Source organism: Mchenga conophoros, linkage group LG6, assembly GCF_057382185.1.
Source record: "Mchenga conophoros isolate Kocher_MC1m ecotype Shallow Benthic linkage group LG6, M_conophoros_male_GT1.1, whole genome shotgun sequence".
Classification (NCBI taxonomy): Eukaryota; Metazoa; Chordata; class Actinopteri; order Cichliformes; family Cichlidae; genus Mchenga; species Mchenga conophoros.
This window is the reverse complement of record NC_140531.1, coordinates 12,620,172-12,644,168: the sequence shown is the minus strand read 5'-3', so window position 1 is coordinate 12,644,168 and position 23,997 is coordinate 12,620,172. Positions and strand designations below refer to the sequence as shown.

Here is a 23,997-nt window from a genome sequence, read left to right as displayed (position 1 = left end):
ATGAGTGGTTTGTTCCAATAAAAATGTGCCCTGTGTCGTGGGTGTGTGTGATGGAGAGCGATGAAACTGACTATTGAAACAGAGGATCAGTGTGTGGCTGCTAATAAGATGGAAAAAATAGAAATAGACAGGAGTACCGATGGAGAGAGGAGGAGGAGAGGAGCGGAGAGTGTTGTATGGGATTAATGGACATACTGTGCGTCTGTGCAGGAGGAGGGAGAGGAGGGAAGATGGGCTTCTCCGTGGAGGCTGTGGCGGTGGTGGGAGGGGGGGTGGCTGGGGGAGACCACTGAGGCAGGGGAGAGGGAGAGGAGAGAAAGGGAGGGAGGGGAGCTGGTAAAGCTACGGATATTCATGAAAACAGCAAGTGTGTGTGTGTTTTTTTCTTTCCCCCTCTAGCCGTGGCGATACACCGCTATGTCTACAGAAAAACAGAGGGAGCAGGGGAGAGAAGGAGAAGGCGACAAGTGAAAGCAAGAGGAGGCGCAACCCATCTTGCTGTTGATCTTCAGGCGATCAAGGTGAGTGTGATTTTTTTTCCTACATCCTCCAGTCTGTGTGTGCCAGTGTATGTGGACATGTGTGTGTATGTGTGTGTGACACATACCTCATGCAGTGTGTGCAAACAGTCATGACAGCAGGGGCATTCCTCATATGTGAATGTTTTCAGCATGTGCGCGCTCGCTTTATATATGTATTTGGGTGTTTTGTGAGAGAACAGCAGGCTGGTGGTTGAGCTGCATATTGATGCATAGCTGCTTGGTTTTATAAGCTGCTTTATCTGTAGTGGAGGTGGTATTGGTTTGCAGCTATTGCGTGTGTGTGTAAAGGCTCAAATGCCTTGATTGTCTGTGCATATATATGTCACTGTGTCACTATGCATTTGATGATTTCTCCTCTTTTGTTTTGGGTATGTTTTTCTTTCATTTTGTTTTGTTTTTTTACCCGTGTGAATCTGTGTGGACGCTGCTGTGTGGAAGACCCATCGCTGAGAGGGTGTGTTCATGGTGACCCTTGATGAAAGTCTTCTCCAGCAGCTCTCTATGTGTGTACCAGCTCCATCAGAAACACTCTGATATGCTGAATCTGTCCCATCCAATAGAATTAGGTCAGTTTGGACTGCTCAGAGTAATTATATAACATCAGAGAGCTTTTTGGTGTTGCAGTATCTGCTCAGAATTAGCCACACTGTAGGTACGGCTCCAGCAAGGCCAATCAAAACACGTTGTCCTCGCTCTGAGTTATTTACCAGTCAACCAGCCATGTCTTGAGAGTTTTGTTTGGAGGCTTTTTTTTTCATATATGAAATTTGTATCATGGAAAACCACTCACATCTTCTGTAGTACTGTATACATGAGGACAAGTTTTTCCAATTTTATGATACATCAAATGAATTCACTGAAATAAGACAGGAAAGAGTATTTCTGTTTTGTTCTTGTTTTTTAAAGTCTGTACATACTAACACTTAATTTCTGTTTTCTCACAGGAAGATTTTTTCCAGGATTGACTCTGGCAGATCAAACCAGGATGTTTGGACTTCTCAGACGAGGTCATGCTTGACACGTCTTCCTAAGCAGGATTTGGATCCAGACCATGACCAGTCATATTGTGGATGATTGACCTGAGAAAGGAGAGGACCAAATTTCTCTGTAATCTCTTTGGAGTTTGGATTCTTAATTGTTGGGAAATTGCCTTCATGTGGAATCAGGTTAACAACTGGGGAACATCATGCAGACAACTCTCAGAGCTGGATAGACGTTTTAGAGAAAGGGGTTTCCTTTGGCAACGGCATCATGAACCCTGACTGAGATGTTCATTGGCTCATCTGGCCAAAGCAAGACAACATGGAGTGACTTTTTTTCTTTCTTCTGCCTTTGACTTTGGAAAACAGACAGATCCAAACAAAGGTCAGCGGCCTCGGTCTGAACCTGCAGCCTTTGAGGGCTGCGTAAATGCTCCTTTACTGTTCTCCACCACGCTTTACTTCAACCACCTGAAGACTGAGGTGCAGAGGGAGCGCGAGTGAGGCGGTTGGCTGGCCGAATCCGCTCCAATGGGGGCCGGTTGTGACCCGGTCTGACCCCGGTTTGACCTTGCAGTGACCTCTGACCTCTCCGGTCCTGGCTCTCCACCTGCTCTGCTGCCTGGGTTCCGGAACGCTCCGCCCTGGGGCCCAGAACGAGCCAATCAGAATGAAGAAGAGCCGCAGCGTGCTGTCGGTGACTGGAGAAGAGGTGAGGAGGAAGATCTGAACAATCAGGGAAAACCTGCTAACCTTGTCACAGTCACAGAGACCGTAGATCCCAGGCCTAGTAGCAGACTGTCTCACTGAACTCTGTGTGTGTGTGTGTGTGTGTGTGTGTGTGTGTGTGTGTGTGTGTGTGTGTGTGTGTGTGTGCAACTTGAATGCCTACCGTCACATAAACGCCCCATGACTTTCACACATCCAAGCTCTCTTTGTTCCCGCACACACTCAGAAGTCCGAGTGGACAGTTTGCATCCTCCAGCCTACACTCACCCAGCAGGAGCCACTCAGTCCCAGTCCTCTATGTAAATGAGCCGCAGCTAAGTGAGTGCTCTATGTAAATGAGTGATTTCCGTTTAAAGGTGAAGTCCTGGCCAAAGGACATAACAGCATGCATTAATCGGGAGCTCTTTTATTGATTATACATTTTGTTATGCGTCCATGTGTGTGTGTGTGTGTCCGTGCGTGCATGCGTGCGTGCATGCGTGCGTGTGTGGATGCGAGCATCTCCCCACATCTGGGTCTGGATGACATCAAACACAGCATGGAAGCAACACGGCACTGTTGCCTAGCAACTGCTACCATTCCCCCAGTGTTTTGTTGCTACGGTACTGCAGTGCAGATCAGCCTCTAAGAGCTCAGTCTGTAGAGGCCCTATCCCAGACACACATGCACAGTCACACACACTTACATCAATAATTTATAGTCTGTGTTTCTGTACAAGTTTCTTTGCTCGTCATTGTTTGAATATGGCAAAACAACACAGCCTGGGACATGAGCCAAAACAGCAACTGCGTTCTTCCATTTTTGCTACTGAATGTGTTGGGTTTTTTTAATCATTACACACGCAACGCAGTGTTTTTGTGAAAGACACAATATGTTCTCTTTTAATCCTCTGAAGATGCACCTTCTTGTTCCATATCCCCATTTCCCTTACCTGCCTCCCTTCTGTCTCTCAGGGAAATGACACAGATATAACAGGTGCTGGGGAGAAGGCGGAGTCATCTCGCTACAGCCGATCGTATACGTCCGGGTCCACGCTGGGGGCTGAGTTACGCAGAGGGAGGAGCAGAAGACTCTCGCCAAGTCTCCAGGTATGGGAAGATGGAATGAGCATGTTAAAGTGGCAATCTGAATGGTTCCAGTCCCGTTGATTTGGTAACACCTGAAGTCACTGTTGATAGCAACAAACACTTTAGCACAACAGGTCACTGAATTATAAGGACCACCTTGGTGAGCCACCAAGATCTGTCCCTTTTTCTTCTGTTACTTCAAGCAATACTTCAAACTTATCTGAAGTTGAATAATGCAGGAAATTACCCTTTTTAGACATATAGACTGTAGTTAATAGATGAAAGCAGCTACCGTGAGTTCATCCACTGATTGTGGGCACCTGTTTTGAACCCTAGAAGGCTATAGCGATCCTGGTTTTATGAAGCCAAATTGTATCAGAGGACAGAGGTAATGATTGCAAGCTTAGCTGAATCTGTGCGAGAATTCTATAACAGCAAAGATGGTGGTCAAACTATAATTTCCAGGGAGGAAAAGCTTTCTAAAACTCTAGTTTGGAGCAAATACACCAAACCGTTTACGTCTCTTTTAATCAGATGTGACTGGTGTTCCTGTACGAGCAGTTCTCATGTCCCGCTGATCAATGAAAACTGCCCCAAAAAGTTCCTACACCAATTCACAATGCTGATGAGAGACACCTGCTAATTAGTGCTAAGTAACATACAAATAAAATAAAAGATTGCTGGACTGTGATAAAATGGGCTGCTGTGCAGATTATTAACCACACAGCAGTTTGTATAATTTGACACATAATTGCATTAAAATGTTTCTAAAGGCACCAAGTGCACAAACATGGTCAAAGGGTTCAGTTCAGCAATAAATATCATGCAAAACAAATACATATGCTACGCTTTGTCTGCTCCGTGTTTTCTATAGGAAATTATTTATAGGTTTATCACTTAGCGAGAAGTTAAAATGTTAGTGTATTTACAGCTTTCTCCTGCTGCCAAGGAAACAATAGGAAAAACTCAAAACAAAATTTTTTTTGATAGCACTTCATGCCAAAATATTTTTACCTGCTGACAAATAGATTTTGAAAATGTGGACTAGATGGGCAAATTTTGACCTCTCACACTGAAAATCACCAAAAGTATTTACAGCTAAAAAATCATTCATTCATTTCACCCTAATCCTAAAATTTTAATCACACCCTCGTGTGCACCTGATTGTGAGATATGTGTGAGAATAAAAAGCACAGCCTTCCCGCTGCTCTAAATCTACCCTTGCCTCTGTATGATGTCAGTGACACTGACTGGTCATCTCATCAGCTAGGTGTACTAGCTTTAAGCACATAAGCTCCACCCACCTATTGTTAAAACCTTGGTTAGGCAAGTTATATCTCCCAAACAGTGGCGTGTCCAGCGGGGTGGCCTGGGGGGGCACAGGCCACCCCCCCAACCAGACTGGCCACCCCAGGTGCCACCCCAAAGGCAAAACAATAAAATTCAATCAAATATCAAATGTCCGATTATGTTTTCACGGTGAAGCTCAGATATCCAAGTGTAAGTGAATGCAGCATCGGCTTCTGCGCTATGTGCATCACGTTAGCAAAGGTAGGAGAGCCAAGCACGAAAGACGTCACTGCAGGAAACAATTTTTCGGTGAAAGAAAATGACAGAATAAATGTCCCGGTAAGTAATATTAAGTTTGTTGAATTTAGTAAACTTCGGTGAAATTAGAATACCAAAGAAAAAATAACACTTAAAGAATTATTGCTGCCATCAAATATTTCAGACAGTATGCTACTGAGGGGAGCTAACATAAGAGTTATGAGTTATAAGATATAATCTAAGTCGTAACATTGCTGTATGGAGCTGCAGATTTGGTTGCAGGTTAACATAGCTGGACTGGCCCGGTGACTTATTTTTTTTTCTTTTTTTTTTTGTAACGGCATGAACAATGAGAGGTGGTGGATTGGCCAGATGCAGGTCGATGTGTAAAAATAACTCAGTTGTTTGGTGGTGGCTATGGCGGGGCTTCCACAGAGGCCAGCAGGTGGATGAGGGAAGGGGAGGCAGGAGGAGAGCCCCGAGGCGGCCACCGGTCCGAGTGTCAGGTGAACTGAACTTCAGGTAAGAAGTTATGACCTGCAGTCTATCTGGGTCAGATATAAACCAAGTTTAGGTGGAGTTTATTTTCGTTGTGCTGACTTTTTACCCTCAGTTGCAATAACTCGTACCGCGTTCTAGCCAGCTTGACAGAGTTTATATACAGCTGGGTGGGTGCTATGATGTTACTGATAGTGAACTTTATTTTATTCATAAAGTTAGTAGAGTTGCCAACGGCTCCTTAAAAAAAATGGAATGGTCCCTCATTCAGAGAAAATATTACACGTTTCGTATTGAGCTGAGAAGAGACGCAGTTTGTCCCGAACTTTAGCTAGAATGGAAAAAAGACACAAAGCTGGAGTTATTCTGTCGTTACGCTGCACAGCTGCCTCTTCTTCTCTCATTCTCTCCCCCTGCCTCTCCTGTTGCTAATTCAATCATGAAACTGATCAATGATCAGCTGATCAGCTTTTCTCTCTTGTTTATTTATCGCCCACTTTGGGCCAGAAAGAGGAAACCAGCAGATGTCGTGCTAAACAGCAGCAGCACGTTTAAGCTTGATCAGCTGTTGTTAGAATTTATTTAATATTAATTTCTAATATCAGCTGATGTTTGCTGGAGCCACAGCTGTAAAGCTGCTGGTCATGATGTCGGTTTGGATGTGTGATGAGAGGGAAACGTGAAGATGAAACCAGGAGATGTCCTTACTGAATCATCAGAGCTGAACAGGTGATGGAGAAACAGGTTTACCTTTTAGGTGACATGAATGAGTTGAAGGGAAGTTATGAACTGTTTCTGAGAGATAAATAGCACCAGGATCCTTTTTCTACGTAGCTGACAGCTGGTAACTGTGCAGGGGTGGATCTAGGAAAGTGTTGCCAGGGGGCCAGGTAGGGCATTAACAGGGAAAGGGGGGCACAAAGAAATACTTTTCTTTCTTATTCTCATTTAAAATATCTAGCTTTTAAAAAATAATTATCTAAATCTTACAACCAAAGTTTTTATCTGACGTAAAATGTATAGAAATCATACATATACCAACAAGACTGTACATCACTGTCACAACAGCATTTGTTTTCATTCAAAGTCTTTATGGCTTTAATACCTGGTGGGTCGGTCTGTAGTCAAAATGCCCGATTTTCTGTCCCAGTCCAGCCCTGCAGGTTATACTGGCAGTGTCACCATGCCAGCTGACTGTATTTCATCATCAGCCAGTGTTGTTCTTTATCAATATTACCAAAGTTTACCATAAGGCAGCAGAGAAAGTATTTACTTGCTTTCAGGTTTCATTCAAATGTTAGTCTTTTCAGTTGTTTCCCCACTTTTTTCCTGTTTCAAAATCAAACACCAGTTTGTGAGAAGATTATCTTCTTTTTTTAACAGGCAGATAAAGTTTTACATTGGAACTGGCTAATTTGTCAATTGTTTGTTACAAATGTTCGTATTTTAATATTCAAAAATGTTTTTGCCCAAAACATATGTGCACTACATGTCAGTAAAAATACTATGCAAATATTTCTGTCCTTGAATGCTGAGTAAACACTGACAAAGCACTGATTGTATCTCTTGTACTTTATCAACGCAGTATCTAAAAACTTTGCACCGTAGTGGTTAAAATCTCATTCTAATAAGAGTTAAAAGCGCATTCGGTTATTAGGTGTATAGGATTATTGAATTATGGTTAACGGTTGGTAGAATTTTTTTTTTAAACATTATCTGCCAATTACATCTGCCACCCTTCTCCAAATCTGTGCCCCTACCTGGCCCCCCCAACAAAAATTTCTAGACACGCCACTGCTCCCAAACAGTAGCTTTGCCCATAATTGTGCCTAGAATCACAGATCGTTGACTGATGTAATTGATTGAGTCACACCCATTGTGCCGGACTGAACCTACGTTTTACCTCACCAGGTACCTTGCTGGCTGCGACCTCGAGATCGCACCCGGTCACCAGAAGTCCTGGGCAACGCGTCACGTCCCACAACTCTTCCCCTTCGTATCCCGCCTCGCATCTCCATCACACAAGCAGACTCTGACAGGTTCACACACATTTTAAGCCCTCGTCAAATCACCGATTTCATTTTGCAGAAAGCTTTCCTGTCGTTCTCTAATCACTGCTATCATGTTCCAGTTACGAAGCAGAAAATGGCGTGTCCCCAGGTCACACCCCTTTGGGCTCCCAGAGTCCGAGCCTCACGCTCCACACGACCTTCCCCCAGGGCCAGAGAAGAGAGTCCTTCCTGTACCGCTCCGACTCGGACTACGACATGTCCCCCAAGACGGTCTCACGGAACTCCTCCCTCGCCAGCGAAGGGTGAGAGTTAGAGAGAGATGAGATTAGTGATGACTTTATCCATGGCTGTATGAAATGTTGCACTCAGCTTTCTCTCTATTTTCCAACTCTTCCTGTCTTAGGCATACTGCAGAAGATTTTATTGTCACACCTTTTGCCCAAGTGAGTTTGACTTTATAGATTCATTTATCTTCATGAGTGGTCATAAAAACTGGTTCATACTGTTTCCAGTGTGCCCAGACACTCAATATAATTATAGGATTTGGAGGCGAAGTTTTTATTGAAACAGCAGAAATGATTGATCACGTTATTAAGCGTTCACCTCTCAGTAATATGTGTACATCTGTGTAAGCTTGTTTTGTATTTATGCTGTTTTCCTGTGATGCTGTGCGATCATTGTAGGTATTGGCTAGTCTGCGATCGGTACGGAGCAACTTCACCATCCTTGCCAACGTCTCCACACCGACCGTCAAGTCAGTATCACCACCTGTTGTCCACAGAGTTTATGTTGCATAAGTTAAAGGACCATTTGTACGTTACAGGAGTTTATAAGACCTGTTACCAATAAAAAAAGGGATGTTAGGGAAAATGTAAATAAAGACAGAATGCAAAAGTAGTTCGGTGCAAGAAGGTTTTACTTATTTTATCAAACCACATTCTGCATGTATTCCAACCATACAGTAGCTCAACATTGCTATAGGAAAGTAGCCGAGGTGCCTGATTTGACCAGCAGTGCCTTATAACATACATTTGAAAGCAAAAGTATGAAAAACTCCTCAGACAGTTACAGCTCAGTCACACGTTTAGCTTTATTTTGTATAGCATTTTTTATCTTCTATTCTTTGCCAAATGAACTTATGTATATTGTTTACATGATCGAAATAAATTAACGAACAAACAAACAAACAAAGTAGGACAGCAAGCTCCTTGCACCTTGGAAAAATCAGTAAAAACCTGTAAAAATGCAAGTTTGCAGAGCGCCTGTCATTTTGCAGTTAAATCGCTGCCCTGTAGATACGAGGTTCTGTCAGGACTCTAAATGTAAGTAATGAATGTAAACTTCAATGTGAATTTTTGTGTACGTAGACAGCAAAAGATTTATTTTAAACAAATTTCACATTTAATAGATGCACTACAAACAGACCCCAACTTGATCCTATTCAGTTGCAGACTGACTCCATCTTATTGTCATTTTATTGCCACTTTGATGCCCAAACGTTGTTTTGAAGATGGTAACTGACTGCTCGTGGTCGCAGACCTGCTCCTTTCTTTAAAACAGCGAGGCGAGAAAGCTTCAGGTTTATTGTGTTTTGATGATTTTGGTCTTGCTGTAGTCTCCAACCACTGTTTCTGTCAGCATCAAACAACTGAACTACAGTAACCACAAGTACTGGAAGTCTGTTTCCTTACAGAGCATTGCTAAAAACATGTAATGTAACACACCTACAGTTTTTTTTAAAACAAAACAAAACATGTTGCTTGCACCATATTCAAATTTTAGCAAGTTAAAAAAAATCTCAGTTTCAACATTTCAGATGTTGACTTTGTGCTGTTTCCAACTAAATGTATGCTCAAAATAACGTCCAAATTGTAGCATTCTGTTTTTATTTACAGTTTAGGTAGTATCCATGCTTAAAAAGCATGCAGTTTAACACCCATGCACACATTTGTGATTACAGATACTTGTGGATTGTACTGGGTTATTAAAAGCCTAATTATTTTACTACTCTGTTTTTTTTAGGAGGTCTCCTTTGGGTGGAGTGTGCGTCAGTCCTAGGGCGACACTATCAGACCAGCAGTACCAGCAGCTCGCTCTGGACACACTGGAGGAGCTGGACTGGTGCTTAGACCAGCTGGAGACCATCCAGACACACCGCTCTGTCAGCGAGATGGCTTCCAACAAGGTTTGTAACTAACACCGTATAAACGTATTAACATGTCACCAGCTGTAGATCAGCTCATAACCATGCAGATGAACCTTTATGTATGTTTTCAATATTTAGCTCAAATCATTACATTTTGATTTTTGCTAGCAGTTAATACATGAATTGGTGCCTCTGTGCTGTAAGTAATAATTATAGGACACTAAACAGAAAATGTAAAAATCTATCTCCAACATTTTTTTTTCAGTCGTTTTACTGTTTCCTTAAACCTCTGGACTCACTCAAAGCCCAGAATCCAAACAGGCCTTCTGTTTTGAATAATAACGCTAAGTTTCCTGAGGGAAGCCTCAGGTTGACTCACACCATCTTTGTGTTTTGTTCTCATTCTGCCACAGTTTAAGAGGATGCTGAACAGAGAGCTCTCTCACCTGTCAGAGATGAGTCGCTCCGGGAACCAGGTGTCTGAGTACATCTCCAGCACCTTCATGGGTGAGCGGGACCAGAATGTGATTTCTGTCCACATCGCATTTATGACCTTATCCAAATTAAAAACTATAAATCCACTGTGTGTGTGTGTGTGTCTTCAGACAAGCAGAATGAGGTGGAAATCCCGTCTCCCACTCTGAAAGATAAATCCATGAGTCACATCAGCGGAGTGAGGAAACTGTCTCACAGCTCCAGCCTCTCCAGCGCTTCCATGCCTCGCTTCGGCGTCAACACGGACCACGAGGATGAGCTTGCCAAGGTGCTGTTTTCTATCTGCGTTATTCACACTCGCCATCAAACTTTGCTCAGACTTGAGCTCGGATCTCTGAAAAATGATATTATTTTTCATGGCTTTGGCATTGTTTTTCCCTTCTAGCAGCAAGAAACAGATGTACGCACGTACCCTGTATCTGATAGAAACATAAGCAAACATGATTATATCCCACGTTACTGTATACTTTATGCAATCGAGAAAGTTTGGCCTGGCTTTTCAGAAAATAACTGCAAGTACTGACTTGTTGTAAGAAAAAAGTGCTCATATATTTATTAGGTTTATGTCTGTTCACATACCAGCTGGAGTCTTTTATTAATCCTTTAGTCTGCTTTCTAGTGCCTGACGCCTGCTTGTTTAATTCCATCCAGTCTTTAGCACCACATTTTTTTGGAAGGTCCACAGTGGGGTGGAGACTGTCTCTGACTGCTTGGTCATGCAGCACATAAATCACATTAAAGTATGCTAGATACAAACATAAAGCTTTGTTCCTACGCCATTGTAATTAAGAACTGGACCAGGTGACAGATATTCTCTATACATCTGTGGACCACCTACCACTAAGGCTCAACTGTCAAGGTTATGCTGAGAGACATCAAAGCAGTGTCTGCTGTGTGATTAGTGTTGAAATGGTGCCAGAGCTCAAAGATGGAAGCACTGGAAGTCTGCTCATGTTTGGGATGGAGGATGATTTGAACTTTCAGCTGTTTGCTCAATGAAGTCTTGTCAGGAAACATTATGTAGGTTAATACAGAGTGACCTTAGACTTGATTTAGAGTCATGTGTTTGACCTTTGGGCTAAAGTCTGGTGCTAAAGTCTTAAACTACCATCCATGTATTTATCTAGCCGGGGCGATCATGGCTCAAGAGTTGGCAGTTCGCCTTGTAATCGGAAGGTTGCCGGTTTGAGCCCCGGCTTGGACAGTCTCGGTCGTTGTGTCCTTGGGCAAGACACTTCACCAGTTGCCTACTGGTGGTGGTCAGAGGGCCCGGTGGCGCCAGTGTCCGGCAGCCTCACCTCTGTCAGTGCGCCCCAGGGTGGCTGTGGCTACAATGTAGCTTGCCATCACCTGTGTGTGAATGGATGACTGGATATGTAAAGCGCTTTACAAATACAGGCCATTTATTTATCTGTTTTGCTGGGAAACTCTTTTCTTTAAATAGTCTTCAGGAAGAGTTCTTTGGATTTTCGTTGCCTTTTGTTCTGTTCTCGGTCAAAATGATCCCACACTGCTTCAGTAATGTGTAGGTCTGAGTTCTTTGGAGGCCGATCCATGACTGATAGGGTTCTACTGTGTGTTCTTCTATCCATGTATGCTTTTACTGCATTAGCAGTGGGCTTAAGATCATTTTCATGCTGAAAAATGAAGCCACTGCCAGTCAGAATAAACGTTTCTGGGTTCAATATTCCATCATTTTTGCGAGCCCCGACACCACAGGCTGAAGGCTCTCTGTTGTTCCTCTCTGCTGACCTCCTCTGTACATATTAATGACAGTTGTGTGTTCTCTTTTGAATTTTTTAAATTCATTTAAGAACAAGTTATGTGTTTTGGCAATATGCTGTTAGTAGCAAAGTGACTAAAGATACTATTTGGAACGGGTTCTTTGTTGTCTGTAATGTGTAGACACAACACTTGTTCATACCTTGAGTTAGGTTCTTTTTTATGTTTGAGTGATTCGTAGGTCAGTTTTAAATGACTTACTAAACATCTTCTAAAAATGGTCAAGTGCAAGAATTGGACTGAAAATGAGAGAATGTGCAAAGAAAGTCTTTGAAAGATCTTCAGAAAACTGGAGAATTGTTGCTCTACACCACTGTTAAAAGTTACAAGAAAGTCTGGCCCCTTGAAAGTAGAGTATACAGCGCACTGCACTGTAAGGAGGACTTTAATACGACCATCTGAAAGTTTTGATGAAACATTTTTGAAACAGTGTGATTTTCAAGCTATGGCTCGCTTTACTTTGTGTGTTGAAACAGGAGCTGGAGGATCTGGACAAGTGGAGTTTTAACATATTCAGAGTAGCAGAGTTTTCCAACAACAGACCTCTCAGCTGCATCATGTACGCCATCTTCCAGGTAAAGAAAATAATCGTATAAATGTGGACTGTTCGTGTCTGTGCTCATGTACACGGTGTACTCCCTTTTCTTTTGTCTCGCTCCTCCTCAGGAGCGAGAGCTGTTGAAGACATTTCGTATCCCAGTCGACACCTTTGTCACTTACGTGATGACCCTGGAGGACCATTACCATGGAAACGTAGCGTACCACAACAGCCTCCATGCTGCAGATGTCACCCAGTCCACACATGTTCTTCTCTCCACACCTGCTCTTGATGTAGGTCAACACGCACACAAACACACACACACTTTTGATGTCCGTTCACACATAAGGAGAGAGGCGTGAAGAAAAGGTGGAGAGAATAAAAAATCAAAGCAAAGAAAGACAAACATCTTCTAACTGAAACATCTGGGTACTTTCATAGTTGAACATGAATTAACTTTTTCTCAAACAAATAGACCTATTTAAATAAGTGTGTCATGTTGTAATACATTATATATTAAAATTCATATTATTCATGTCTCTAGACAAAAAAAATATGTTTGAGCTTCAAGTTTCCTCAGACTTTTGGCCCAAGGCCTCAAACTGACCTGTTCAACATTTCTAAATTGCACCTGTGGCTGCTCTGATTCCTCAGTCCACATACTGAAGGATCCTTGGGCAAGATACTGAACAGTGAGTTGCCCCCGATGCATCCATCCAGCTCTGAGTGTGTATGTCTATGTTAGAAAATCCCTTGGGCATAGATGAAAGTGCTGTATGGCGGACTTTGAGGGCTGAGTAGAAAGGTGCTATACAAGTACCAGTCTTTACGGGTTAGTAGAGTAACAACTGTTTAATTTAATAAAGTCAGTTGTATTTATATACCGCCAATTCACAACAAGAGTTGCCTCAAGGTGCTTTATTCTGTGAGGTAAAGACTCTACAATAAAACTCCAGCAATCAGAGGATCCTGTTTTGAGCAAGTACTTGGTGACAGTGGGAAGGAAAAACTCCCTTTTAACAGGAAGAAACCTCCTGCAGACCCAGCCTCAGGGAAACACAGACATCTGTCACAACTTGCTGTGGGTGAGGGGATTCAACTGTGGGTCCAGGTGTTAGATTATCAACAGAAAAGAAACGTGTACCTGATCTAACACACATGGTTCTATGGAGAAGCTGCACCTGAGAAACATCCCTGAAAAATAATAACAATTTAAAAAAGATAAAAAGCTGGAGAGAGTGTTTTTACTTTTGTCACATGTTTGTTAATGTGTTGCATAAAAAGCTGGAGCCCTTTTATGTGGTCACATTGGATCCAAAGCAGACTGACCATGTGACCCTTATTACACCATGGCTTATGCCGTGATGTAACAACAAAGAAATCTTAAGTTTAAAAGATTTTCACAGCATTATGACTTGAGTATGAAGTATAAGTAAATCTATGAGCTGATATTGATCACAGATTCAAACACACAAACAATGGGAGCTGGGTTCAGTGTCACTGTGGTTGCTGTTTTTTCTACTGGAAATAAAAGAACAACATCTGACTTTATCTGGGAATGCATTTGTCTCCCACACACTGAGACAGTGTTCCATATTTTGAGTAGCTCTAGTTTTCAGGACAGCAGGACAGCCGCTTTTCTGTCTGGCTTGCAAAGAAAACAGGAAAGGCTGTTCTAGTGGGTCAAGTGCAGGTTAACCCGCCACGAGCTTTTGCTGCTTACACAATACATAAAATTAGGGAACTACAAAGTTACAAGTTGCACAGTTTTTGGCGGAATATGGAAATGCGGTTATAAAAATGACTGGAAACAGGAAACTGGGTGAAACCACTGGAAGACCCAATATTTTTTTCTAGTTTTTATTAAGTTTTACAGAGAGGGAAGAATATGATGTGACGTGAAGTCTACAGAATGAATCCCAAGAAAAGGCGTTAAAACATTTTATACAGTTTTTAAAGGCAAAAAGGGGAAATATGACTCCAAGAAAACTGCTGCAAAAGGCAATAAGAACACACAAACTCTTAGAACAGAGTTTGTGTGTGTTTGTTGTAGAGATGGACCGATCCGATATTACGTATCGGTATCGGTCCGATACTGACCTAAATGACTGGATCGGATATCGGAGAAAAATAAAAAATGTAATCCGATCCATTAAATATCACGAAAGCACCTCACAAAACTTGCAACATGCCATAACTCACCTCAGAACGTTAGCACGTCGGAGCAGTATGCATCACGTGATAGAGCGGCTGTGGCATGCGGGACCTGTGGTCTGGATAGCATTTGGAGCTTCGCTAGCAACCTGGCATTTCATCTCCGACAAAGTTATCCCCGAGAGAAGTAAAGCAAGTGTGTAAGTCCATCTCTGAATGTTTGTAAAGCATTCCTGCGTTAAGCTTAACGAGCGACTGCCTCTCGCTCTCCGGCTGCTACTTCAATCGTGAAACTGCTTAAATGATCAGCTGATCGGCTTTTCTGTCGCGAGTCCGTCTTTGTTTTTGGCCCACTTTGCACCAGAAAGAGGAAACCAGCGGCTGAACAACAGCAGCACGTTTAAGCTTGATAAGCTGTTGTTAGAATTTATTTAATATTACTTTCTACACCAGGATCTTTTTCTACGTAGCTGACGCTGGTAACTGTGCAGGGGCGGATCTAGCAAAGTTTAGCCAGGGGGGCTGATAGGGCATTAACTGGGAAAAGGGGGCACAAAGACATACTTTTCTTTCTTATTCTCATTTAAAATGTCTAGCTTTTAATAAATAATTATCTGACACACAAAGTTTTAATTTGATGTAAAATGAATAGAAGTCAATTACTGTATATAGTGACTATTAAGTCTAATATATATACCCTAGTAAGTTTTCCTTTGGGAAGGTACCATCTGTGCAGTCTGCAATTTTGTTGAAGAAAGATGTTGAATCTATTTAATATTTCTTGAAAAATAATTGATTTCTGTGCATTTTTTTTCACACTGCATCAAATTAAGGTTGATTACGTCGATTAAGCATCATGAGGTGGCGCGTGAGGGGTGGTTCCCTATTTTTTATTTATTTATTTTTGTTGTTGCTGGGAGTTGGAACCCTATTAGTTAGGTTGCTTAATATTTCTGCTAAGTACTCTTTAAAATACCAGAATAGGGAGGATGGTGTAGGTCTAAGTTTATTAGATTGATCAGTATTGCTGAACTATGAAATATTTTTTTTGTATACAGGTATAACAGAATAGCTTTAGTGCAGTTGTTGTTTTAAACTTGAGTATGAACTTGCAGACTTGCAAAATGCAGCAAGATATTTAAAAAAACAGTTTTGTTGATTAAAAAACACTATATCGGATTCATATCGGTATCGGCAGATATCCAAATTTATGATATCGGTATCGGTATCGGACATAAAAAAGTGGTATCGTGCCATCTCTAGTTTGTTGTTTAAGTTAGATATAATTTTGTCCCATACCGTCTCACATTTAGCTGCGGTATGGTCACGTCTGCAAAGACAGTAAAAACGTTTATCCATATTCTTCAACTGCAGTATGTTCTTTGCTATTAGACGCACCTTTTTGCATTTTATTAGCACAGAAACTAGTTTTGAAACTGTCAGAGGTATTGACTTTTGTCTCCTGCCCTTCTTGTCATTTCAGGCTGTCTTCACTGACCTGGAAATCCTCGCCGCTCTATTTGCTGCAGCCATCCACGATGTAGACCATCCCGGAGTTTCCAATCAGTTCCTCATCAACACCAGTGAGTTCACATACGCTCACACACTCACACACATGCTTTGATATTTGCACACGCTGTGTTCACACCCCCTCCTCTGCGCTCAGACTCAGAGCTGGCCCTAATGTATAACGACGAGTCAGTATTGGAGAACCACCACCTCGCCGTGGGCTTCAAGCTTTTGCACCAAGAAAACTGTGACATTTTCCAGAACCTTACCAAGCGGCAGCGCCAGAGCCTTCGCAAGCTCGTCATCGATATGGTAGGGAACTAGTTTTAAAATAATGTAGCAGTAACCTAACAGAATTTCATTTTTTTCTATTATCATGCAAATGATGTATGAATCTAATTTATCATTTTTAGTTTTAGTCATATTTTATTTAGTTTTAAAGATTTGTATTCTCTTAAGATTCTCTTAAGTGTATATTTAAACACCTTGAACAGGAAACTGAATGTATCTGTTTTGGTTCTTCTCATTTAAGCTACCCTTATTCTGACTGGCTGAGCTTTGCAAACACAAGGTTTGCACTGGGTGGGGTTGCTGTGCTCACATATGATGCCTTAAAGATACAGAGGAGGTGCTTTAAATACAGCTTTTGATTTACAGGGACTACTTGTACATACAGTTGTGTGTCAGAATCATATCCGCTCTCATGGGGATAAATGTCATTGTAATTTCTGAATGTTCTTTTTCCAGGGTGGAATGGTTGACAGCATTTGAATTCATGTTGGGGTGGGGGGTAATCAACACAGGGTCAAAAGTATACCCACTAATATTTGGGTAAATGTGTTACACTTCAACCAGACCTTTTTGTTAGCCATCAACAAGTTTCAGGCATAATTGTGGCTAAATATTTGACTACTATTCTTGGTGGAATTGGTAGAGTTCATTTAAATTAGTTGGTTTCCTGGCACTGACTCGGCGTAGTCCAGAAATTTTCCGTAGCCTTGAGGTTGGAACTTTGGGAAGCCTGCTTGCTCCATTTTGAAACCAGTATTGATGTGTGTTTGGGATCATTATCTTTGTGGAGGTGTTTCCTTTCTTTATTGCATCCACTTTGTGTAATGCACCAGCTGCACTGGCAGCACAACAGTTCCAGAACATGATGCTACCACCACCATGCTTGACAGTTGGTACAAAACCTCACCTTTACTCCTTGAAACATACCTCTTGTCACTGTGGCCAAATACTTCAATCTTTGTCTCATCTGATCATAAAATGTAAAGCTGTCTACATGGAGAATGGCTTGTCCATGTAGACTGCGCCACACTTCCGTTGAGTCTGAAGGTGTCAATTCTTCCTGCACCAAGGAGTGGGGGCTTCTTTCCTGGTCTTCTTCCTCTCGGCCCATGGTGAAATGTTGATGGTAGAACTCGAGTCACTGTGGACAGTGATCCAGGTGTTCCAGCGGTTTCCAGTTCATGCCAGGCCTGATTGGTTCCTGAAAATCATATTAGTGTTTGAACTGATGATTGTGGAATTTGCAGTGTAGAATGCCTCCAAAAACGTTTGCAACTTTGTACTCTGTGCTTTGTACTGCATTTCTTGGACCCATTGTTCTGAATACTGAATGAGACCTGTTAAACAAATTATTTTTAATGTTTGCATTGCCTATCAGCTATAGTCAATCATATTACATATATATACATATATACACCCAGCACGCCCCTGCGGGCGGTTTATCCTTCAAGCTCGGGTCCTCTACCAGAGGCCTGGGAGCTTGAGGGTCCTGCGCAGTATCTTAGCTGTTCCCAGGACTGCGCTCTTCTGGACAGAGATCTCCGATGTTGTTCCCAGGATCTGCTGGAGCCACTCGCCTAGCTTGGGAGTCACAGCACCTAGTGCTCCGATTACCACGGGGTCCACTGTCAGTTCAAAGAGAACATTCATGTCCATGATGAATGTGTGCAAACGTCTGACCACAACTGTAAGCTCAAATCTTTAAATAATGAGGTCATTATTTAAAGATTTGAGCACACAACATTGTGATAAATAAAGAAAAAGCATAATAGGTTCCCTTTAGAGAAAAAGTGGACTGACTTCATCCCTGATTCTTGCATTATATATTTTCAGAGTAATTTATAATCACACAGGAGTAGAAGGGGGTTGATTCCTAACAGGGCGTAGAGCATATTACAGGTTCAAGGATGCAAAATAAAAGCTTCGGGCAGAAAGTAGTTTGCATTTCTTTCTGTCGTTTTCTGCAGGTGTTGGCCACAGACATGTCCAAACACATGACACTGCTGGCTGATTTAAAGACAATGGTGGAGACCAAGAAGGTGACAAGTTCTGGCGTGCTACTTCTGGACCACTATACAGAACGAATACAGGTAACTTGATCAGTAACGTTTGACCCCGCAGAGAGAGAATGACATACATAACATTAAATATTCTTGTATGATCGTAGGTACTGAGGAACATGGTGCACTGTGCAGACCTGAGCAACCCCACCAAGCACTTACCTTTATACAGACAGTGGACAGAGCGGATCATGGAGGAGTTCTTTCGGCAGGGCGACAAAGAACGCGAGAGAGGGATGGAGATCAGCGCCATGTGTGACAAACACACTGCGTCTGTGGAGAAAAGTCAGGTAAAGCTTTCTCTGACTCACAGCGTCATTAATATAGTGAAGATGTTAAATGTGCACACAGAAAGGATAATGAGCCACAAACAAGCAACTTTAAAGTGTCTATGATAGCAAGGGTGGATAAAACAACAGAAACACAGAGCAGTGTGAAATAACAACCCTGAAATAGACTCTGTTAAATCTTCAGTTTATGCTGAGACTCTGAGAAAGTGTTAATGAGCATTTTTCTGTCTGTGGCAGGTCATTCACAAACACCGCAAATGTGGGAGTTGGTAGTGTGTGGGGAAAGTATCCGATCTGATAATGATAAAATGAACACAAAACGACAAGCAGTGGTAAATATATGCACAAATGCAATTCAGTTTTATTTATATAGTGCCAATTCAGAACAACTGTTGCGTCAAGGAGCTTTATATTGTAAGATAAAGAGCCAGTGTTAGAAAGAAACACCAAACAATTAGACAACCCCTCTATGAGCAAGTACTTAGAGACACTGGGAAGGAAAAACTCCCTTTTAACGGGAAGAAACCTCCAACAGAACCAGGCTCAGGGAGCGGCAGCCTCTGATATGACCAATTGTGGGTGAGGGGAGGAAGTGTGCTATGGAAGAGAGCAATTTGGTAGCAACCAAAGAATTGCACACAATACAAATTTTTCCCTAGCAACCAGCGGTTGCCAGATGGTTACCACTGATTTGGGCTTGATTCACTTGATCCTACAAGATTCGATTAGATTCAGTTCAATTCAATTTTATTTATACAGCGCCAAATCACAACAACAGTCGCCTCAAGCCGCTTTAAATTATAAGGTAGACCCTACAATAATAGATACAGAGAAAAAAACAATCATATGGCCCACTATGAGCAAGCACTTTGGCGACAGTGGGAAGACAAGATCACAAGTCCAAAATCGCAGATTGGTTGCAGTTATTTGACAATAAAGCTTCAGGTGTAAGTATACTGGGTTATGAAGTGTCAGTTTCAAACCAGTAAAAAAAAATCAAAATATGTGACAAATGTCCATCAAATGTACAAACCATTTGCACAAGACTAGATCAAGAGAAAGTGTGTGTGTGTGTGTGTGTGTGTGTGTGTGTGTGTGTGTGTGTGTGTGTGTGTGTGTGTGTGTGTGTGTGTGTGTGTGTGTGTGGCTGTGATTTACACACAGTTGTGGATTGGGCTATTTAAACATGTTTGTTTGGATGGTGGCTATTAGGACAGAAGCCCAGCTAAGATCGTTCCAATTCATATACTGTGGGGGAACAGATTATTTCTTTTAAAACCACATTTTAGTCGGTGCATCTGCTTTCTCTCAGAGCAACAGGAAGGAAAGAAAAAACTCAGAGACACAAAAGTCAGTAAGGTTCATCCTCTGGAGACATGAAATTTTAAAGCAGTCCAACTGCTGGCTGCTGAGTGACGTGGAGAGACCAACAAACCTCGGGCCACGACGCAACTAGAATTAAAACTAAAAATTGCGTTTTATATTGCGTTGTGACAGAATGACAAACTGTTGATTGTGCAGCACTTTTATTTGTCCCCCAAAATTTGTCAGCACAATTAATACTGGAATAACTTATGCTAAACTCTCAGTCAGTAAATCTGTTTTGGATACGTGTGTGAGAAATGTATTCCTGTGTCAATGTCCAGCTGGAAGCAGCTACAGAGATATGCCTCTTCTGATTTTCACGATGAGAAACAGTAACATCATTCTGCATCAAGTTTGTGGTCACAGATTCTGCACTTTGTAAAATGGTTTTGTGTTTGTTAATGTACAGCCAGTTGGATTTAGCTCTAGCAAAGGTAAAATACTACTTAAGGGACATATGTTATTTGCTTTCTTTGCCAGGAGTTATTTGAAAGAATTATGTATTACATGGACAATCATCAGTATCAATGACCATGAAAACATGGAAATATGCAATAATGCATCAGTGTGTCATTTCACGCACTTTATTATTTACTATAATGTAGATCAGAAAACCCCGACCCTAAAACCATATTTTAAGCTGTCGCATCATTTGGTGTTTCATGAAGTTCTTTCTTTCTCAAAGCTGAGAATCTGATGTGAACTACTTTGTTAAGTTGCTTTGGTCTCAATATTGTTCAATACATCAGGAGCAAGAATTGTGAATCTGTGAGAAATGTGAATGGAGGTTTTTCTCTGAAAATGTGGGGAAAAGTGCCCCTTAAAATCACTAATGTGACCCTGACCTTGAGCACAGTTTGGGTGAAGACCCATCTGCTGATGATTGAGTGCAACTTCACTAAAATCTTACCAATACTCTCACAGAGGAGCGATTCTTGTGACTTGTAAACAGACAGACGACAGATGCCTCGGCACTGCATGAGCTCATCACTCCTTCATTAAAATGAGCTGAATTAAAGGCACCATAGTTGAGTAATATGGAGTCTTTGGACCAGCACTCTTTTTCAGCCATGGAGGTTTCTGCTTAATAAAAGTTTACCACTGCAGATTTTACAAATAGATGTACAGACCAAAACCATTTTCTTGGCTATAAACCTTGTGCTGTGAAGTTAGTGATGTTACCATGGGAATTAAATGGATTTCAATCAGCCTCAAGTGGCCGTTAAGGGGACTGCAGTTTTTGGCATTCAAGTGTTGTCCTGGGTTTGCTCTGACTTGTCTCAGATATTTGTCAGATATGGCAGTGGAGACTCACACCGGTGTCAGAGCAGTCTGACTTTTTCTTTGTATAACTATCAACCTAAGTGCAACACAGCAGCAAGAAAGTTGGCACCACCTTGTGGCCTAATAAAGCAGCTGCAGTTACAATTTAACAGCAATTGACAGTTTACAGAGTTGAAATAAAAGCACAAGTATCACTTGGGTTTTTGTACAAGTCAAACATACAGGAGACGTGCTTATAAGCATGTCTTACAATATACCTTGAGATGACTGCGGTTGTAAGTTTGTGCAAGCTGAGGCATTGAATAGATAATGTGTGATTTAGTCGTTAATGGTTATGGCACATGGAGTTTGTGATGTAAGGACAGAATCAGGTCAACTCAGTTTTTATGCTCAGCTAAGTCAACCATAAGTGAATCAACATATTCTCCAAAGTGTTGACATGTTCCTTTAGCACCACACATTAAAGTGGCTTCGTCTAGTATTTGAAGTATTTTCATCTTCTTTTTCTTTCCCAGGTGGGCTTCATCGACTACATCGTCCACCCGCTGTGGGAAACGTGGGCCGACCTGGTTCATCCAGATGCTCAGGAGCTGCTGGACACGCTGGAAGAGAACAGGGAGTGGTACCTGAACACCATGCCCCAGTCTCCCTCGCCTCCTCCAGATAGACACCTCCAGCATGACCGCTTCCAGTTTGAGATCACTATTGAGGACCTAGAGCAAAACAACCACAACCACATACACATGAGAAACAGCAGCGGGAGGAGTGGCCGGAAAGCCATCTGTGATAACAACGACGAGGACTTAATGCAGGACGGCCAGGTGGAGGCAAACGGAGAGGAGCAGAATCATGCAGAAGATGACAAAGATGAGCAGGAAAATCACAACAGTGAACAGAATGGAGTCCAGGAGGAAGAGGAGGAGGAGGAGGAAGAGGAGGAGCAGGAAGAGAAAGAGGCAGAGGAGGTGCAGGAAGAAGGGCAATTTGAAGAAGAAGGAGCACAGACAGAGGAAGAAGAAGAAGCCAATGATGTAGCACAAGAGGAGGAAACAAAAGGGGAGGAGGAAGCTGAAGAAGAAGAAGGCGAGGAAGGGGGAGAGGAGAAGGGAGACTGCGAAGAAGGTGGAGAAACTGCATATGTAGAAGAGGAAATAGATGGAGAAGAAGTAGAAGATGAGAGAGAAGAGGACATTGAAAATGAGGAAGCAGAAGTGGAAAAAGAGGAGGCTTTGGAACAGGAGGAGGGGGATGTTGAAGAGGATGAGGGGAAAGAGGAGGAAGAAGTGGAGGATGAGGAGGAAATAAAGGAAAATGTGGAAGAGGAAGAGGCAGCAGCAGAGCAGGGAGAGGAGGAGGCAGAGGAAGAAGTACAAGAGGAAGAGGAGAGCTAGCCAGGTGTAAAAAGGTGAATTCACAGGGTCAGTGAGGAAAGACTGAGATGAAGAGGGCCAGAAAGAGGCCACAACGGCAGCGAGTGGGTGTAGAGGATGATAAATAGCTGATGACGCCCTTCCTTCCAAATAACGCGCTCTGACCACTTTGTCCTGTGAGCATCGTAGCTGAGGAGCAGTTTGTTGTCTGCTCCGGACATCCTTAAAACACTCAGAGAAACACTGAAAGACCAACCGTACACCGAAAACAAAACCTCTCTGGATCTTCCCAAACGCAACTTGAGGAGCCGGTAGTGACAGACTGGAGTCTTCTTCACCTGGTGTCTGTAAATCCATCACTGCCATGGAGGATGAACTGGGGGGATGATAATGATGATAATAATAACAATAATAATAATAAAAGGGAAGGGATTTGTTCTGTCGACCTTTTTGTAGCTCCTGGAAATCTAACAAAGCCTGAAATACGCACATGCAAACAAGTGCGTGCCTGTTCTGTTCTTATAGACTACCCTCCGCTGTCTCTCGGTCACTGTCTCAGTCCCGTTGATGAGGAAGATAACATCTCACACACACAGTGAGCATCAAATGCTAAAAGAATGTCAGCTTCCTCCGTTTGTCAGAAAACAGAAAAAAATAATGCAAAAAAAAAAAAAAGTCTGGAAAGTGTAGTCTGTCATCTCACATTTACTAGAAAAAAACGTTCCACTTGTGAACAGGAATGCCGAGTACACCTCCAGGGATGTGGTCCAGGAACAGTTTAACCTCGTCACATACTAACCTTAATGCAACAATGCTGGATTTCTGACACTGTCTCTGAGTAATATGTGGACCGTTATAGCTCAGAAGCCTGATCTGTTGTACATGTCGATGTTGGTTAATGTTTTAAAAATAATAGTAATAATAATAATAATTAAAGAACACCCAGTATTCATCCTATCATGACAGGTTCACCTGAATCGTGCCAAACCGTCCCACAACCAGCACTGAGCAATTCAGCCTCCGAATGAGGGGGCTACTCGTCACGAAGCAATGAAACTGTGGGACCCGGCCACCAGGTGTGATGGTCTTCCACAAATCCCATTGTTTTATTTTGTTTGATTTTTTTGATTGTTTGGTTTTGTAAAAAAAAAGAAAATGTATTTGGCACTTTATCTAACACCCCTGTTACATATCTGTACATAGTAAACATGTATTTTAATCTGCTGATGTCATATAATAAATACGATCAATGCAGCTGATGGGCTGGAGTTTCTAATTGCACAAGAGCTGAAACAAGAAGCCATTTAAGGAAAAAGGATAAAATTCTTTTTTTTTTT

At 42.1% G+C, this 23,997-nt stretch overlaps 1 protein-coding gene across 4 annotated transcripts; it reads left to right on the top strand.

Annotated features, from left to right (window-relative positions):
- The first annotated feature begins 321 nt into the window (after nucleotides 1–321).
- LOC146572230 (3',5'-cyclic-AMP phosphodiesterase 4C-like) lies at nucleotides 322–23,915 on the top strand. Of its 4 annotated transcripts, none has more exons than XM_085276243.1 (17): nucleotides 322–521; nucleotides 1,491–2,234; nucleotides 3,205–3,339; nucleotides 7,276–7,403; nucleotides 7,496–7,678; nucleotides 7,780–7,819; nucleotides 8,060–8,130; nucleotides 9,399–9,561; nucleotides 9,936–10,029; nucleotides 10,128–10,285; nucleotides 12,276–12,374; nucleotides 12,466–12,630; nucleotides 15,975–16,074; nucleotides 16,158–16,312; nucleotides 18,259–18,381; nucleotides 18,459–18,641; nucleotides 21,806–23,915. In XM_085276243.1, exons 2-17 carry the CDS (start codon nucleotides 2,193–2,195, stop codon nucleotides 22,679–22,681), a joined length of 2,715 nt encoding a protein of 904 aa, XP_085132369.1. In that variant the 5' UTR covers nucleotides 322–521; nucleotides 1,491–2,192; the 3' UTR covers nucleotides 22,682–23,915. The 4 variants fall into 4 exon arrangements, with proteins under 4 accessions (XP_085132369.1, XP_085132367.1, XP_085132368.1 ...); XM_085276241.1 differs by having other exon boundaries at nucleotides 1,487–2,234; XM_085276242.1 differs by lacking the exon at nucleotides 322–521 and adding an exon at nucleotides 567–1,045 and having other exon boundaries at nucleotides 1,487–2,234.
- Nucleotides 23,916–23,997: the final 82 nt, after the last annotated feature.